Raw genomic sequence first — 19,541 nt, 5'->3', positions numbered from 1 at the left:
GTTTGGTAATTGACATATGAAAAATCTTTTTTTTTTTGGAATGGAATCATGTCTGGCTGATAAAATTAATTATTTTCTAGAAGTAACAGAGACTCAGTAGTAAACTAGTAATACTTGCATTATAAGAGTGTTGTATGCAATGAAGTTAGACTAACGCTAGAACAGGGGAAAAACATAGGAAGGATGATAGTTTTCATAAGGCAGTAATTTTCTCGGACTTTCTTTCTTCCCACCTCAGTTCTCAACTCTTTCCTTTTTCTTTCGAAGCAGTAATTTTCTCGGACTCTATTTCTTCCCATTTCCATATTCAGTTTTTCCACATTATGGCATACATGAATCAATCTGGCGCATTAGTTCAGCCCCATCCAAATATTCTCACCGAACTCGGTTTTTAAGATAAGAGAGCTTTTCAACGTTCGACTCTATGGTTTCGATGTTCACACCATTGTCACTCAAAATGCGTCGACTGTAGTAAAATGGATGTATGACATTGGACAACCTTATCGGCGTAACGATTTGATGGTAGGTCTCGACCTGGAGTGGAGAAATAACTTTACATGATATTCGAAAAACCGTGTTGCGCTAATCCCAGATATGTATGGGGCACAGGTGTTTGATATTTCAGGTGTTTGTTATTTCAAGTACTGCACGCAGCGCATATGCCGCAAGAATTGGGTCGATTCTTGATGAATCCTCGGTACAATTTTGTCGGAGTGGGTATCGAAGACGATGTAGACAAACTAAATAGACATTTGGGTTTGATCATTTCACATTTAACTCGGCAATCTTCCTGGAATGGGAGGTGGAAATATCGCATCCCATTCAAACCAGTGAATGGGACAACCCCACTCCAACCATCCCCAAATACAGTATGCGTGTATAGACTCCTTCATCTCATATCTTATAAATTTAACTTTTGCTACAGTGATTAAATATCTTATATATGTAGATTTCTTGACTCAAATTGAGTGCAATTTTCAATGTAGAATTCAATGCGCCAGTTTGCCACGTACACTGGCGCTAGGTGTCCATAGTAATCAAAAGAGGCGGATATATCACTTCCACAAAAAAAAGAGTCACTGCATTGTTTTGATAGGTTAAAAACAAAAGTAATTGCATTTCCCAAAAAGGCTCTTATAAGTCAATTCCCAAGTAAAACATGTGCAATTAGTAAAACATGGTATTGCTAATATCAGTAGCCTCTTGAAATTGTGATACAATTATGATGATAAGATGGGGTTCGGATTGGGTAGGTCATGGCCTCAACCCTAACCAAAGTCAGTTAAATTGGGTTGGCCTTTCCCAACCCTATCCCACACGAGCCCAAATCGGGTTGAATCTTGGGTCCGGGTTGACTCCCTCAGCCAAACCTTTTTTAAATACACGGACACAAAAAAAAAAAAAAAAAAAAACTCATCATTTGATAATGTGATTTTTGATCTTGTTCTACGAATGTGTTTTCTAAGAGGTGACCTATTAACTATGACCCGCCCATGGTTTTAAATTTCGATCGATATCCGAAATTGATTTCAGTCTAGATTTCGAGAAATTTCGTTAATTTCGACAAAAATTTGATTACTTACGAATTTCGACCAGAATTTTAGTGAAATTCATATAATTTTGTACTTCAAATCATTTTTTCGTTTTAAAAAAATGGTATTTTAATATTAAATTTCGGACAAAATTACCGAAATTTCATAAATTTTCATCATCAATATAATATTATTTTTTAATTGGTGTACTAGATTTCGACCGAAACTTCGAAAATTTGAAACTTCGATGGAAACAAAACTTGGCTCAGGTGTCGGGGTTTGAGGAACTTTCCTCATACCCTTATAATAGCAAAGAGTGTTGGGATGTGGAAATATCAATTCCATGCTTACTTTTTATTTTCAGAAGTAATTCATAAAAACAATGAAAAAAATACCCTACCTAAAATTGCGTATTTTTCTTCATATTTTTTTCTGGGTTTTTTCATACTCATCACTCCTACCCTCTCAAAGTCTCTCCCTCTCTGCATGTCACTCACAGTTGCACCCCCTCACCCACACGCCCACACACACACACAAACAACCCCACAAAATATCCCGTGGTTTTACCCGACCCGCATCGACCCGACCCGAAAATAACCTGGGTCGGGTTCAGGTTTCATGGGTTTCGGGTCGAGCCGGGTTGAGCAATCAAAAGCCCGCATGAATCTCGGGTCGAGCCGGGTTTGAAGGGGCCCGACCTGACCCGACCCGAGTTACATAAGTTATAGTATGTACATTTTTTTCTATTGTTAGTTACAAGTTAAAAGTGAAAACCCATACACCCACTGTTATTGTATGTGAGTGTAATTTCTGCTTCTATGAGTTGAGTTGATTCAAGCGTTTGATTCAGCATTGTTTGATTGTAATTACAACATTGTTTGATTACGGCATTGTTTGATTCAAGTGTAATGTGAGTGTAATTACATCATTGTTTGATTCTAGTGTAATGTAAGTGTAATTTCTACTTCTATGAGTTGAGTTGCCTTGCCAAACAAGAATTTTCCTTAAAAAATTGCGTCAACGTGAAAAAACCCGACCCAAGATTTATCATGGGTAGGGCCGGGTTTGGGAATCGTGGGTTTTCCGAAAAGAAACCCGACCCGACCCGAGATATTTCTCGGGTAGGGTTGGGTTCTCCAAAACCCGACCCGCCCGACCCGAGTTGCAGCCCTAATCTAAACCATTTATTTGTTTGGTCTTTATTTAGATAGGCTGTGCCCCATAAATCACGATGAACTTAACCTTCTGATCTGGAAAGGTTTCTTAGGGGTGCAACACGAACCGGATTGGATTGGGTTGTGACCAGTCCTACTCCCACACGAGACCCAGGACCTTTAACCCTAATCCAACTCAACTAAGCCTTACGTCGAGGAGGGTCAATACTGACCTAACCTGCTTTTAAATCTCCCAACCTTAGCCAAACACGTATAACCTGATTTTTCAAATTGGGCCGGGTTGGGTCCCGTTGGATCAAATTAGGTTTGAGTTGGCCCAGGACAATAATGGGAAAAAGAATAGTAATCCTAAGATTTTGAAATTACGTTAAGGTTATGAGGACAGGGTTAGATTGGAGTCAGGTCGGGTTACTCATGAGTCATGACCTCAAACCTAACCCAACCCAGAGTTAAATGGGGTTGGCTTTTCCCACACCTAGCCCAATCCAACCCAAGGAAATGTCAATTCGGCCTAATGAATAAAAGGCACAGTGAAAAAAAGAATGACGAGAAGAATGTTTTATTCAAATCTTGCTATATTACACTACTATTTACATACATCAGTGGATCCTAAAATTAGGTCCTCCACTACGTGGAAATGATGAATTCAAAGCGTATAAGATTTCTTACTTTATTTCGTACAACATGTTTCCTGTATAGAATTAACTGGCCCATGTAGCAAGTTTCCTGATAGTAGGGTATGCTGGCTGCTGGCTATATAGAAAGTTTCTAATATGGAAGGACCGAAATCAGGTTGAATGCCTAGTGATGAAAACATAGGAAAGAGTTACTTCTTTCCTATTTTAATTTTGCGCAGTGATAAACACCCCCTTGAAATAAGAATTACACCAACAGAAATAAGGTGGGTGTATTCTTCTTTAAGGCGGTGAATTTATCACTGGCCTTTATTTTTTATTTTTAAAATGAAAATTTTAACCTAATAACTAGTAAATTTCTCAAACTTGTGGGGGAAAAAGGGAAATTTCTAAATTTTAGAGGAAAAAAAAGGGTACTCGACTTCTAGAGAAGGCAATAGTGTTCCTTTGTTTTGAAATGGTGGCAATAAGTGTTCCTTCTGGCTTTCTTTTCTCATATCGTATGCTTTTTTCCCTCTTCCTCCCATAGTTATCCTCCAAAACCAAACACCACTACCACCATGTCTTTGCCCCCGATTGCATACCATTACCGCAGGCCAGATCTCTCACCACCCAACACCATCCACAATATCTACACCGTGAGATGCTTTGGCCGTGAAATCCTCACCACCGTCACCGACACTGCTTCCGTCATCGTAAACTGGCTCGCCAATATACGGCGCATTCACCGGCGCCGCCTTCGTCATCTCATCGTCGGCCTTGATGTCGAATGGCGCCCAATTTACCAACGCAATGTCCAATACCCGGTCGCCCTCCTCCAGCTCTGCGTAGGCCATCGATGCCTCATTTTTCAAATCATCCACTCAGATTACATCCCCAAAGCCCTCCAAGATTTCCTTTCAAATCCCGATTTCAATTTTGTGGGAGTCGGGATCAATGATGATGCCACAAAACTTATGAGGGATTACGGGTTGCTGGTCAGGTACACTACAGATCTTCGGTCTCTGGCTGCAGATAAGACTGGGTTGAAAGAGATGAAACAGGCAGGATTGAAGACTCTTGCAAACTCCATTCTTGGTTTCGATGTGGAGAAGCCCAAGTGGATTCAAATGAGTAGGTGGGATAATCGGCGCCTTAATCACAATCAGATTCAGTATGCTTGCAAGGATGCTTTTATTTCGTTTGAGATCGGGAAGGAATTGATGACGGGTGTGTGGTCCAACTTTATCATATAAGACAGACAACATAACAAGAAGGAATATTGCAGGCAAGGTGTAACTGATACATACTGGTAACTGAATTTATAGATTTAAAAGTAAACATAGTTCCTACTATTACAAGTGATAACTAGTTTCCTAGAATTGCTCAGCTACTAACTTCGTATTATTATTCCACTAACAACATAAAGAATCAATAGCTAATAACTAACATGATGTGGTATTCCTGGAATCGTGGAAAGCCTTTCTCTCAGCTTCATGCCATTTGTGATAGAATTTTTAGGTTGGTGACAAAGAACATGGTTATTTCAAAGTCGGTTCATTCATTGCAATGTTAGAGATGTTATCCGCTATGCGTGGTTGTTGATATTGGCAGGCCTCTCTAGTTTTAAAAGTATTGGTTGTTGATAGCTTTTTTATTCCTAACAGGCAATATAAGGGTCTGTTTGGTTGCACAATGTCTAGGATTTACTAGGTGTTTTGGTAGGTTTTGGGGTGCCATGTTATCTATGGTATTTGGTTGCATATTTTGGTTCAAACTATAAGGAGACTACAACTATCTTTTTCGGTTGCATCCTCCCGGTATTTATTTTCAAACTCAAAAAGCTTTTTTTAGTCATTATATACAAACATGTGAATTTTTTCCTTTGAATGATCAAACTTGCGGCTTTTTAAGTTTTGCTTTGAAGAATTTCTCGATTATCCCAACATAAAGAAGAGTCAAATGAACTCATGCCAAAAAGTACGGAGGATGTGCAAGAGGCTGCAGCAACAGCACCTCAGTGTTGGGTAAAAATAAGCTTTTCTGCAGTGGCTTATGTATTTCAGAATAACACCAAAAAATAGACGCAAATTCACTTGAAAATGAAAGAAGTCTTTGCGTTTGTTACTGCAAAAACTGACTCACGCGGCCTTCCGAATGGTTTAAGTTTGCTTTTCATACCTTTTTGCGGACTCTGTAACATGCCAGCTGATCGGCTTTCATTTTTTTGTTGTGGATCAAATGTTTCAAATATGTACAAACTTATTGAAATTATAATTTTCATTTTATGACCATAACGTACTACATCCAGTGAACCTGCATTCAAGCTCCACACAACAGGTGAGGCTTTACTTTTTTTTGTTGGTTGTCACTTGTGAAGGAAGGAAATAGGAAGTTGAGGGACCTAGCTATATATTTTGGCTCTTTAGGCTTTTCTTGGACCAGCTTATTTGATAATAACAATAATTTAATGCATTAAATTGCATGTGGAAGAAAGAAAATCCCAAGTACCCTGAAACATTTCCATTTTGATGGTACACCCACAAGTACAACAAATGTAACCCCAGTTTGCTTAGCTCTTGGCGCAATCCAAATTAAAACTGAAACCTGGATAGTCTTGTAGTTTTGTTACTTGTTCTTTCTGATATGAGATGAGATTGGATACTTCAATATGAGAACACCAGTGATTGTTCCAGGAATTGTGTTCTAACTTTGCTATCCTTTTATTCGAAATTGTTTTTAGCATCAAGCTTAAAGACTTATAATATTGATTTCTTGATCAAGGAATGATGAGAAGTTGAGAGCATGAGTACCCAGAGAAACTAACCAATCCAAGTCTGTATTATGTTGCCATGTGGTGCACTTTGTTGCACGGGTGGGCTGTCTTTATTTGCAATATAAGGTCTCTACCGCACGAATTTCCCAAATCCCAAATGCAACCGAACACATCATTTTATATTTTCTGTTTAGTTTCTGTGGGTTTCCTAGCAACGGAACTATCATGTACCATGTTTTCCATAAAGTTTATTTTCCTTTCTTTTCCATTTTGCCACGTTAGTTTCCTTTCCTTTCCTTTCCATGAAAAACAACTGGACAGAGCCTAAGGGGAAATAGTTGAAAATCCATTCCAGAGCAGCAGGTCCATACGAAGTACTCAACCGTGTCAATCGCGCTCTTGGCCGCGTCGGCGCTGAATCGACAAGGATTTTTCTTGGCCACATTTGACCCGGAGATGCATTTTTTAAGCACTGCTTTAATGACCTCTTGCGTCTCAATCCTAGAGACTCCTTTAGTGCCAGTGGAACCCGAATGCCCTCTTGAATTAATATCATAATTTAACTTTGGGCTATTTGGGGGGAAGGAGGGGAAAGAGACCATCTAGCCTCAGTTTTAACCATTCTTGGACAGCTGCAAATCATTTCCTAGAATTTATACAGTATAACAAAAACAAAAACTCCCCATAATTCTTTTCTAGAGATGGCCAAATAGATGATATACGTTGTGTTCTTCAACCATTCACGGAATGACTTATGTGAATTTTCCACTGCCAAGAATGGAAAATCCAGAGAATGCAGTTTGGGAACTAATCTGACCAAGCCCGTTTCTCCCGTTTCCACTTCATGCAAGGCCAAAGTATGCGCAAAAAAATGAGATTTTTCGAAACGATTGGGTGTCTCTTCGGATTATTCTCATTCTCCGGTTTCTGCCCTATTTTTGGGGAGAGAATGAGAAGCCTTGCCGAACACGATCTAAATGTTAATCATCTAATGCTAAGTAGTGGAGCTCTTATTCTCAAAAAACATTTTATTTCTCCCGTTGCATAATCCCCCCACCACAACAAAAGGTGCAATCTTCCATTAAAATTTCCATGGCCACCACATTTATTATTTTCTTATTCCATAAAAAGATCCATATCTGATCCCACAAGAACCCAAAGGGCTCCAAGATATTTAAACGTACGAGAGCAAACCTTGCTATCCGCCATAAAATGTAAGGAAAGGCGACTAGCCAATTCCCTCACTTCTCTACAAAGAGAAAATAAGTCTAAATTTATTCTTCTTTATGACATTTTTGGTATTTATACATTTAGCAACTGCTGTCCCACAAAAAAGATCAACTCTGGGAGGAAGTATCGCCCCCACAACAATAAAAAGATTAAAACTCGAAGCCAACTCATTTATAAGATGTGAGGAGAAAGACAATCAAAAGGAACCGTCAGCTTTCCAAATTCACTCTCTTGTCATACTCACCATGGGAGATGTAGATAGACTTCAACTCTCTAAGCAAGGATCAGAATATTGGATACTCTCAACCTCATCTTCTACAAGATTTCTCCTAAAGAAACCACCCTTCCCTTTTCCCTCGAGAAATTCTCCTTTATACTCCCCACTAGTAGATTAAGGTTCGAATGTGCAACGGTCAAAGGGACCACACCCAAAGATAGATCGCCCCAAAACATAATTCCTCCCACACTAAACCTAATCTCCACATTAAATTCATCAATGACCGAAGAATATTTATGACTTAACTTGATTTTTTTTCTAATGTGCTATGGCAGAATATGATCTCGCTTATGATATCATGATTGTTCCTTGTCTATGGCCAAGTTTCTATTAGACAGTCCTAACTCCTAACACACCCTTTTATAGCATTACACAAGGGGATCACTCGGGAACAAAATTCAAGAAGCGTTTATTTATAGAGTGATTATGTACTATAATGCCAACACTATATGGCCACTAGTACTAAGATGCCATAACTAATTGCAACTAAAGTAACCTCTATAGCCATTCGGGCTTGAAGGTCTCTATTCTCCATGCCCACCAAATGTCATAACAATAAATAAACCTAAAGTAGGATCATTTTCTTATTTGGGAATATTTCAGGTCCCTAGGGATCATTAATGTTGTTTTAAAGAAAGAAAGAAACCACACGAGTAACCTTGTAGTTAGCTGAAATGTGAAATGACAACCCTGCCCAACTGGTTCTTAGAAAGAATTGCACCCTCAATGGCAGGAGGCCAAAGCGAATTGCAAATGAATCTTCTATACCCATCAGATCACTCTGATTGGGAAACAAAAGTAATAGTAACTAAAATGATAGTTCTCATATCAATCAAACTTTGTTGGAATGCTGTTAAACTAGCATGACTCTGCCCCAGTTCTCCTAGCTCTTTGTCGGAATGTTGTTAAACTCAGCCAAGTCATTAACCAACTAAAACCCCCCTCAAAGGCTCTTCTATCAATCAAACCCCATGTATATTTTCACTCACATGGTCGCTCCCAGGCCTTTCAAACAATTGAAGGTTGTAGCTTATTTATGCCTCTTATTGAAAGCATGCAATAAACTAAAAACGGAGTCGCCTTTCTTTTACCCTAGTAATCACAAGCTGGGAAGTTGAGAAAGGCGTTGAGGAATCCAAAGATGGGAAAATTGATGGCCATATGCAACCACTAAATTAAATATTTGAGTAAGATAATGGATGATCAATAAAATCAAAACAATGCAGCTTTATTTGTGCAAGGAAATAAAAATCATTAGTGCAATTCTTTAAACACCATTCTAAGTATGGATTCCAATCAGCTACCCATATGAACAAAATATAAGAAGAGAATAGAAAATGACCAAGGCAGAACATAAGCAATAAAATGGCAACTAGTCTTGCTGATAAAGTGTGCTATTATTCAATGCAGAGTTGGGAATTAAACTACTACTTGGGTGTATTTCGTTGTATACCTGACTTGCAAATTTGGGCCTTTTTGAAATGCAAGCAATATGTTTATCAAATTCGAAGATGCCAAAACCCCATCAAACAATTCGAAAACCAAAAATCGTAGAAATTAGAGGGAATCAAGGCGATTGAATTACGTGTTTGCAGGGGATGCCGAGTTTCTTAAGCTTAAGAGTACTGGTGACGAAGCTTCTGGAAGTCTCCAAACTCTGTCTCGAGCTTTGCAACATGAGTTTCCCAGCCTCTTCCGACTCCGTTCAGGAATTCCCACTTTCACTACAAAGCATTTCCTCGATTCAAAGCCCTAAAGAAGAAAGAAAGAAAACCCTACAACCCTAGAAGTTTGAGAGGATTTACTTCACCACACCTCGCTCCTCTCTGCCAAACCCACATCTACTATTTATACCTCTCATCACTCCTCGATAATACAGAAATACTGTGGGTCCCACCAAAGCGATTATAAAAAACTGCTCTGCTGGGCCCATGTGGATAAAGCCATACCCCACAAAATCTCCACCGTTCTCCTGTTCGTATCGTACCCCCCCCCCCCTCCTCCCCAATAACCTATTTGACGTGAAAAGTAGGCAACTTTATGTCAACTCACGTTATAAAGTTATAAGGGGGTGTGCAAGTACTGCAGGAGGGTGAAAATATCATCACCCGTTTTTTAATATCTGTGAACAACACAGATCGGAGGGTTAAGAACATTTGAATGCATTTATATAGCGAATTATATCCCATGCCCCTTTTAAAGATGGGCAAACACTCATAGCCGTTGTAAAATCCCCGGCATTATTTTAAATTCTCATTCATCCCCCTTCTGTTCTCATTTCTTCCCTTTTTCTCTGTCGTCACTTGTTATCAAAAGAGAAAAAAGGACCGGAGGAAGAATAATGGTTTTCCTACAAGGGATCCTGTAATTTTCTGGGAGTCTCTCTTTCCATTTGGATCTCAAGAAAGAGGGTCTCTTTCTCTCTCTTTTTTCTCTTTCATCTGTTCTTAGAGGAAAAAAGTTGGGCAAGAAGTGAGGAAAACAGAGGTAGACTGACCATTTTAATGGAAGAGAAGCAATCTTCTCCAACTTTCTTTCATCCCATCTTCTCCAACTTTCTTTCATCCCATGTCGCTTCTAAAGAAATAGGGTCTGTCTCTTTCATTTTCCTATTTCGTCTCTTTTTTGGACAAAAAGAAGAGGGCAAGAAAAGAGGAAAAACAGTTGAAGATTGATCATTTTCATCTAAGGGAGAAGTAGGTTTCTTCTACTTTCTTTCATCCTACCTTTATGATCAAGAAAGAGGTGGAAACACACTGGTAAAATCTACTCTTCTCCGATTCTTTTTCCATTCATTTTTCCCAAACATGAATCCCCACCCCTTAGTTCAAAAATTCCCACCCAACACCATCTCTAAAATTGGAGAAATTTACAGCATTCGATGCTATGGATTTGAGGTTTTTACGACTGTCACCAAAGATGCCACTGTAGCTGAAAAATGGGTTCAAGAAATTGGGAAAATACATAGGGGCAACAATTTAATTGTTGGCCTCGATCTTGAATGGAGATCCAATATTCCAATATATTTGAACAACAGAGTTGCCACAATACAGTTGTGCATGGGACATAGGTGTCTGATTTTTCAGATTATTCATGCAAACCATATCCCAGCAGAACTGCGTCGTTTTCTCACAAATACACGGTATAATTTCGTAGGCGTTGGTATAGTGGATGATGTAAACAAACTAGATAGCGACTGGGATTTGAGAGTTGAACGGTATAGTGATCTCCGATTGGAAGCCCAGCTGCTGAGTTTGATGAATGTTGGTTTGAAGAAGCTTGCAAAAGATTTCCTGGGATGGGAGGTGGTAAAACCTCACCACATTCAAGTCAGTGACTGGGACAACCCCATCCTTACAATCGATCAAATTCAATAGGTGTATATGGATGCATTCATATCATTTAAACTTGGGATGCATTTGATCATGGAACACGCTCGACATGTTGGCTTGGGCGTGGCTTAGGAGGTATGGTCATTTCTTGTAACTATTTCTTAAATATCTGTAGATTTTCTCCTTTCTTTGTAGAATCTGTAAAAGTTACACGTATATAATGTTAATCAAGTGGCTCTTTTTTATGTATGTGTATGGCAAAGGTAGGGCTTTGGTTAGGTCACATATTTGTGCAATTTTTTTTTTCTTTGGATGCCTCCTCTCCATTTTTTGTCATTTCAAACATGGTTGCATCATTTTTTTCATATGTCTCTTCATCTTCCTTGATGATGGCTAAGAGGGTCATCTCTGTCTAGTACTTAATGGGGAGGTTTTATATTTGTGCCCATGATAGAGTCGACATGTTAGTTATAGCTCTTGGGTTGAACTTTGAATTCGATATATTCATTAGAAGATATGAATTCCTTGGAACCCAATGTCCATCCCAACATGTCCTGTGTAAGTAGGGGTGTAAACGGATCGAATTCGAATCAGATATGGCTATATCCGAATTCGATTACCGTATACACTATCCGAATTCGGATTCGGATTCGAATTTGAGGGATATTTAATATCTATTACCGAATTCGTATCCGCCGGATATTGTTCGAATTCGGATATTATCCGTATCCGTTTATCCTGTAAATTCGAACATTTTGTTGCAACACTTTATCTTTCTTCTCCTTCTTACTCCTCAAATGAATTTTCCAAACCCTAAAACCAGGCCTCTACCTTCTCTTCACAAAATTAACTCTCAAACCCTAAAATATATGAGATCCTCTTCTTCCTTTTAAAACAAAAGAAGAAAGAGAGGCGGTGGGGATGGATGATGGTGTTCGTAGTGGTCTTTGGGTTTTTTCTTTCTTTTTTGTGTGTGTATATGATGGAATGGGTTGGGCTATTTTGAACAGGGGAAGTGGGGGTGCTAATTGTGAAAGATGAAGAGAAATGGGGATGGAGATGGGGATTGGGTTAGAGATGAAGGTAACTGGCGGTGATTGAGGTGGCTGTGAGAAGGTGGAGACGGGCGGCGGCGGATTTTTGTGGGGTTGGAGGCACCAAGAAATGCCGAAGATGGTGTCTCAGCCTCCTCATTTCTCCTCTCTCTTGTTTCTCCTTGCAAACCGTAGAAGTCCCCACTTTTAATTACATTTTGGGTTTTTATATAACCCTAAGTTGGAAAATTGATATGAGCCGTCAATTTACCATCAATGACCTAGATGGCCTTTTTGCCTTAGAATTCTCTAGAAACTATGACATCTTCTTTCAATCATCATCATCCATTTGTCTCTTTCATCCTACAGGCCACATTTGTTGCTTCATAAAGAAGCCATGTCAAACTTCAAGAATGCCCTTAAAATGAGAGATTACTTCATTTCCTACCCAAAACACTTTTTGTTTTTATTTTTTTCTAAAAAGAAAATTCACTTTTCTTTTAGAAACAAAAGATAGTGTGTCATTACTAAAAATAAATATTAATGATATTATTAATAATAAATAAAAAGGATTTACTTCTCGGATTCGGATGTTAACCGGATCGGATATACCATTTACCAGATTCGCATCCGTTAAGAGCCGGATATCTCATAAACAGATTCGGATAATATCCGCTTGAAACGTATCCGGATAATATTCGCTTTAAACGGATTCGGATGCGGACGGTAATCGAATTTTCGAATATCCATTTACACCCCTATGTGTAAGTCATTCTTAAGTAAATAGTGTACAAGCCTTCTCTTAACTCACCTGCCATCAGGAAGCCATTTGGTTGCCACATATGCATAACTTTGATCCTTTGGTAATGTAGGATCACCTTAATATCCAACAAAATTTTCTACCAATGAGTCTTTACCTTTCTATCCAACAAAATTTTCTTCCAATGAGTCTCTACCTTTCTATCCATCAAAAATTTCTTCCAACGACTCTCTTACAAAGGTCTTCTAAGTTAGATTTTGTTAACATTTATATGGACGTGCTTCGCATTGGTAGTGATACCGAATTGCATCTCTACCATTTCATCTTCTTCCTCAATGTACAATCACTTCAAACACTAAATTCCACTAATATGTCAGAGTAGAATGCAACTAATGGTGGTTTGTTTTGTTGCACAATTTCTAGGGTTTAGCAGGCATTCTGTTTGTCTTTTGAGCCCCACATCATCTACTAATAGTGTTTGGTTGCATTTTTTTATTCAAATTTCTTGGAGACTGCTTGACTTATCCCTCCCCTTTTCTCTCACGTGGCATATCTTTTGTCCCCCACCAAACTACTTGAAAATGGGTTTTGTATATGAGGAAAGAGATTCCACACACAGACACACTCGTGTAGATAAGTTCTCCACACAGTTGTGTTAGTCTCCACCTGGAATACTTTCTTTAATACAAACAAAATGCCTATGTTGGATTGTGTGACTTCAATTCATTGGAAATACAAACAAAATGCCAGAATTATTCTCCATCTATTTTGGTTTGCAAATAGCTATTCAATTCTAATTTCTGAGTATTCCAATCCAAACTGAGCAGTATGGTAGTATGATGCACTGTAGTAGTTGCAAAAAAAAAAATGGCACTTATTTATAGGCAAAGTTACTCAATGATAAAGGAAGCATTATGGCAGCCTTCTGTCATGTTGGCCTTCTTTTGGGTCATTCTGTAATGGATTGTGTGACTTCAATTCATTGGAAGTTTTGCTTAATTCCAATAATCATTCAGTCGTTGTTGAGGACCTTCATATACGTGCATTGCTTGTACATGTAACTTATGCTTCTACATCCTTTGGCTTTATTTTGTTCACTGTTCTTGAGGACCTTCATAGACTTTATATTTTGTTTTATTTGTTATTTATTTCTACAAAGCATACCATAATTGGCGCTGCTTGTCTTATACAATACTCTTGTCTTCTTATGTGCAGTGGGCTTTATGAAGGCTGATTCAATGAGTGACCTTTGAACTGTTGTCATGGACGAATTTCGTGGTTTTGTGAAGGTTTCAAAGTGGTATTTCGGTTTTAGAGTCTTGCTGATTCATCTTCGCCGTGTCTTCTTCATTCGAGTGTTTGGGTAGGCTGATTTAGAGAAAACCCTAAACATCATAGTAATGGATAAGCTGATTTAGAGAAAACCAAATTTCCATACATAAAGCATCATAGTAATGGATTTCACAGAGCAAAACCCTAAACTCTTTATTTGTGTTGTGATTTGGGGGTTTTTTTTGGTCTCTTTTCTAGACAAAATCCATTCAGGGTTTCATTTTTATTTACTTTTTTGTGATTTAGGGTTTCTATAGTACGGGTTTCTCTGTGAAATCCATTACTATTCATTTGTGTTGTGATTTAGGGGTTCTTTTGGGTTCTTTTCTCTTCAAAATCCATTTAGGGTTTGCTTCTGTGAAATCCTTTTAGGGTTTCTTTCTTCTGATTTTTTCTGATTATTGATTAGGTTGCTTTTGATTGTCAAATCCGATGTACACACCTCTGCTTCTATTATCCATCCTGTGGTTGATATTGTTACGAACCTGAATGGTTCGTAACGTGATTGATCTTCTTAGAGGGAAGATCAGCCTCTTGATCCACTTTGAGGGAAGGATCAGTCCTCCTTGTGCAAAAGACACAATTCTAAGATAATTTATTCATCCATTTCCATTAAATGTAATATGTGCTTATATAAAGCACTTACAGCTAAGCATAGAAAGATCTTGAAAGATCATATGATAATAAGAGAAATAACTAAATAAAGATTATCTTAATCTAAATTAGCATCCTAATATATCCTAACTACTAAATATATAGCATCCTAAAATATCCTAACTACTAAAAATATCCGATGTGGGAAGATCTAATCTTATTCTCTAAAATACTAAAGTAATTTATTCCACTCCAAGCGGGACCCGTCTAGGCACATAACATTCCACCCCTCTTGAAATCAACCTTGTCCTCAAGGTTGGAGATTATACATTCGTCATTTTGTGAGAAATGAGATTTTGCGCAGGACTTTCTAAAAATCTTATCCCTTCTCTTCTTTTTTCTCGCTCTCTTTCTTCTTCTCTTCGTCTTGCAATTGGTCATCATTTCGCATGTCATCGCCAAGGGTCGCAGCAGCTCCATCTTCAAATGGATTTTGTCGTGTTGTTTATCAAAGCTCTTTTGCCATATTTTCTTGAAATGTTTGTAATTTTGATGCATGGAAGATCGAGGATGAGGATCTTCTTGATGGTATTGAACGGTTTGAGAGGAACGACGGATTTTTCGATGGTGAACTCGTCGATCTCGAAAACATTGAAAATCAACGACGACTTTCTGTTGTGGCTTCTCCACTTTTTCTTTTATCTGCTTTCTTTCTCTTTTCTTCTTTTCTCCTCTTTTTCTGTTTCGCCTTTTCTTTTTCATTGTGCAAGCCTTCTCGACGGCGCTCTCGTTGAACTCTTCCATTAGCTTGTGCAGACATGGAGGTTCTTCTATTTTCACGCCACGTGATAATGCCATCTTGTTGAAATTGGCATTCATAACCGCAAGTTGCCTTTTGAACTCTCTTATTTCCTCCTTCCATCGATCCATTATTTCTTCAGTTTTCTTCGACATGAGGCCAAATCGAACCGCTCTGATACCAAATGTTACGAACCAGAATGGTTCGTAACGTGATTGATCTTCTTAGAGGGAAGATCAGCCTCTTGATCCACTTTGAGGGAATGATCAGTCCTCCTTGTGCAAAAGACACAATTCTAAGATAATTTCTTCATTCATTTCCATTAAATGTAATATGTGCTTATATAAAGCACTTACAGATAAGCATAGGAAGATCTTGAAAGATCTTATGATAATAAGAGAAATAACTAAATAAAGATTATCTTAATCTAAATTAGCATCCTAATATATCCTAACTACTAAATATATAGCATCCTAAAATATCCTAACTACTAAAAATATCCGATGTGGGAAGATCTAATCTTATTCTCTAAAATACTGAAGTAATTTATTCCACTCCAAGCGGGACCCGTCTAAGCACATAACATATATGAAATGTGGTAGCACTGTTATTCAAGCATGATTAACAGCAGCATCTTATTTGCATCTAGCATTTTATTGCCCTGTAATTGTAGATTGTGGTTCACTTAGATGAATTGCTTTCAAGTTTTGGCTATAGATAAAAGTAAACCTTATTCGATGATAGGATTATTGGTGAAGTGTGCATGTATCAAATGCTCCTTGAAATTGCTTCCTCTTATTTCATCTTGTACATGACTTACATATTTTCCTTTTTTCTTTTTGAAAGGAAACCTAAATTTAGTGAATGTGCTGTGCTATGTTCTTGTCTCTGGAACAGCTCCCCAATGCTTGGGTTTCTATGTTGTATTTTTAGGATGATATGGATTTCTATGTTGTATTTTCTGGATAATTTTACTTGGGTGATGATATTTTCATCTCCCCCTTCCCCTCTGCATTACTTGTACGCTCCCCTTGTATCATGATTTGACATAAAGTTGCCCACTTTTCACGTCAAATCAGGTTATAAGGGGGGTGTGCACATAAAGGAGGGGGAGTGAAAATATCATCTCCCTTTTACTTCCCAAACTTTTGGAGAAAATTCTTGCAATTCAAACAGGGCCATACTGTGTGTTCCAAATTAGATTCGATCATGCTATTGTTTTACCTAATTAAAATCTTTTATAAAGTTAACTTTTTAGGGGCACAATGCTGCTTCTATTTAAAGATTGGAAAAGATGGATTTTTTTTTTTTGAAAAGATAATCAATATATAAAGAAAAAGGGAAGACCAAGAAGGTCGCCCAGAATGATATTTTTGTAAAAGATGGATCTTGTCTCTAATTTCATAATATTTTTGTTTGCTTTCCATTTTGTTAAAAGTTAGTTTTTGTTTGCTTTCCATTTTGTTAAAATTTAGTTTTTGTTTGCTTTCCATTTTATTAAAAGTTCGTTGTTTCTTGTGGTTTCTAATTCTGACCTTTGTTTACAGTTGCAAGTGGATGTGTAGACTACTCAAGAGTCGGTGGAGTCATCTCTTCATGCAAATATCATAAACTGCAAGTGGAATCATCTCTTCACGGACATTATCTCATAAACTGCTGCTTTCAATCATGGGATTTGTATCTTGTGCAAAGTAATGTGAATTAAGATGTTCTCAATAGCAGTGTGTAGATGTTGTGCTACTTATTTTGGATTTTTTTTGTTGTGCTTCGTATTGTAGTCAAAGCTTCGAAGCTTGACTGTTGAGTTCATCCAAAGTGTTTTGTAATGGTGTTTGAAACAGTGTTTTGCAATGGTGTTCGTGACTTTGAAGTTTTGTAATGAGTTCATCCAAAGTGTTTTGTAATGGTGTTCAATTCAAAGAGTTTCAAAGAGTTTATCCAAAGTGCCTTTGTTCCGTTCTGTAAATGTGGTGTCATAAAGTTTCACCATGTTTTTGTGGTGGGAGATGTCCCTGGATATGTATACTAGTATAATTTCAGATACAGGTACCAAATTGTTCATCTTTGTTTCCTCTGTATATGGAAAAGCTAAGTGCAAAAAAATATTTAGGGGTCGTTTGGATTCAGATTTTAGAATATGGGATTTCTTCAAAATTGTAGCTAAGAGAAAAGAGAAGAAGCACAAGCTGTCGTCTTTTACTCGTTTTTTTACTTTTCACCCTTCTTTCCTTCTACAAGAGAGCAGCAAATCCTCCCATATTTCCAGGTTTTAGAAATCTCAGGATCCATGAGAGATTTTTAAAAGCTGAATTTCTCACTTAAAATCCAAGAAACGCTGTCAGGACAGCATACAAAAGCTTGATCATGGACCCTCTTTTACACTGTTTTCAAACTAAAACTCTGGATTCTAAAATCTGCATATCTAAACGGCCCTTTAGTTTTTTCTATTTTTACTGTAACAGAATCATCTCTTTGGATCAGCAAGCCTATCAATGGCACTGAATATGATTGTGACAAAATCATCTCTTCATGCACATCTCATAAACTGCAAATGGAATCATCTCTTCACTGACATTATCTCATAAACTGCTGCTTTCAATCATGGGATTTGTATCTTGTGCAAAGTAATGGCAATTAAGATGTTCTCAATGGCAGTGTGTAGATGTTGTGCTTCTTATTTTGGATTTTTTTTGGTGTGCTTCGTATTGTAGTCAAAGCTTCGAAACTTGAAAGTTGAGTTCATCCAAAGTGTTTTGTAATGGTGTTTGAAACAGTGTTTTGCAATGGTGTTCGTGACTTTGAAGTTTTGTAATGAGTTCATCCGAAGTGTTTTGTAATGGTGTTCAATTCAAAGTGTTTCAAAGAGTTCATCCAAAGTGCCTTTGTTCCGTTCTGTAAATGTGGTGTCATAAAGTTTCACCATGTTTTTGTGGTGGGAGATGTCCCTGGATATGTATACTAGTATAATTTCAGATACAGGTACCAAATTGTTCTTCTTTGTTTCCTCTCTGTATATGGAAAAGCTAAGTGCAAAAAAATATTTAGGGGTCATTTGGATTCGGATTTTAGAATCTGAGATTTCTTCAAAATTGTAGCTAAGAGAAAAGAGAAGAAGCGGATAAGTTGTCGTCTTTTACTCGTTTTTTTACTTTTCACCCTTCTTTCCGTCTGCAAGAGAGTAGCAAATCCTCCCATATTTCCAGGTTTTAGAAATCTGAGGATCCATGAGAGATTTTTAAAACCTGAATTTCTCACTTAAAATCCAAGAAACGCTGTCAGGACAGCATACAACAGCTTGATCATGGACCCTCATTTACACTGTTTTCAAACTAAAACTCTGGGTTCTAAAATCTGCGTATTCAAACGGCCCCTTAGTTTTTTCTATTTTTACTGTAACAGAATCATCTCTCTGGATCAGCAAGCCTATCAATGGCACTGAATATGATTGTGACAAAATCATCTCTCTTTACACCAATGTTTTGCCAAGGCGCAACCTCAATTGTAATACAATGTGCCTCTCCTACTATGGCAGTGTGTCTACCTCGTGATTGATCTGCACAATCTAGGTTCTGTAATGCTAAAACTTTCCATTTGAAAAATCCCACCTTTATTCCCTGCCAGGTTCTGTTATGCAAGTGGGTTTATTCTTATAAAATCTGCACAATCCAGGTTCTGTAATACTAAAATTTGCACAATCCAGGTTCTGAAATGCAAGTGGGTTTATGCTTATAAAATCTGCACAATCCAGGTTCTGTAATGCTAAAATTTTCCATTTGAAAAATCCCACTTTTATTCCCTACCACCGGAAACATGGGCCCTTGCTCGTTTGCATAGTATCTGGCTTAAATTCTGATGGTCAATTTGAATGAACAATCCACTTGCATTTTTATTTTTATTTTTTTGAAAGGTAACCCACTTGCATTTTTCAGATTACAGTTCACACAAATTGAATAAAAAATGGAAGTAGCTTCTCATTTTTGGGACTACAGAAATTGAATCCAAAATGGAAGTAGGTTGCTTACCCAAATTGAATATTAGATAGTACCCTGAAGGCCTGAACCCGGTTGCAATTTTTGGGACTGTTCA

At 37.8% G+C, this 19,541-nt stretch overlaps 1 protein-coding gene and 1 long non-coding RNA gene across 2 annotated transcripts; both read left to right on the top strand.

The window, feature by feature from the left end:
* Positions 1-10,411: 10,411 nt before the first annotated feature.
* Positions 10,412-10,981, top strand: LOC143882492 (3'-5' exonuclease-like). The gene has a single exon (XM_077385970.1). The coding sequence runs from the start codon at positions 10,412-10,414 to the stop codon at positions 10,979-10,981; it is 570 nt and encodes a 189-aa protein (XP_077242085.1).
* Positions 10,982-13,949: 2,968 nt separating this feature from the next.
* LOC143882617 (uncharacterized) lies at positions 13,950-17,329 on the top strand. The gene is made up of 2 exons (XR_013252282.1): positions 13,950-14,093; positions 17,003-17,329. It is a non-coding gene; the product is annotated as an uncharacterized LOC143882617 (long non-coding RNA).
* The last annotated feature ends 2,212 nt before the right edge of the window (positions 17,330-19,541 follow it).

Source organism: Tasmannia lanceolata, unplaced genomic scaffold (genome assembly GCF_043159265.1).
Source record: "Tasmannia lanceolata isolate RefF3 unplaced genomic scaffold, GAP_Taslan_0.1 ptg000008l, whole genome shotgun sequence".
Taxonomy (NCBI): domain Eukaryota; kingdom Viridiplantae; phylum Streptophyta; class Magnoliopsida; order Canellales; family Winteraceae; genus Tasmannia; species Tasmannia lanceolata.
Note: the sequence above shows the minus strand (reverse complement) of the source record. Positions and strands in the feature narration are given on the sequence as shown.

Excerpts from the sequence above, each read along its gene's own strand:
- LOC143882492 (XM_077385970.1), top strand. The coding sequence starts at position 10,412 with ATGAATCCCCACCCCTTAGTTCAAAAATTCCCACCCAACACCATCTCT.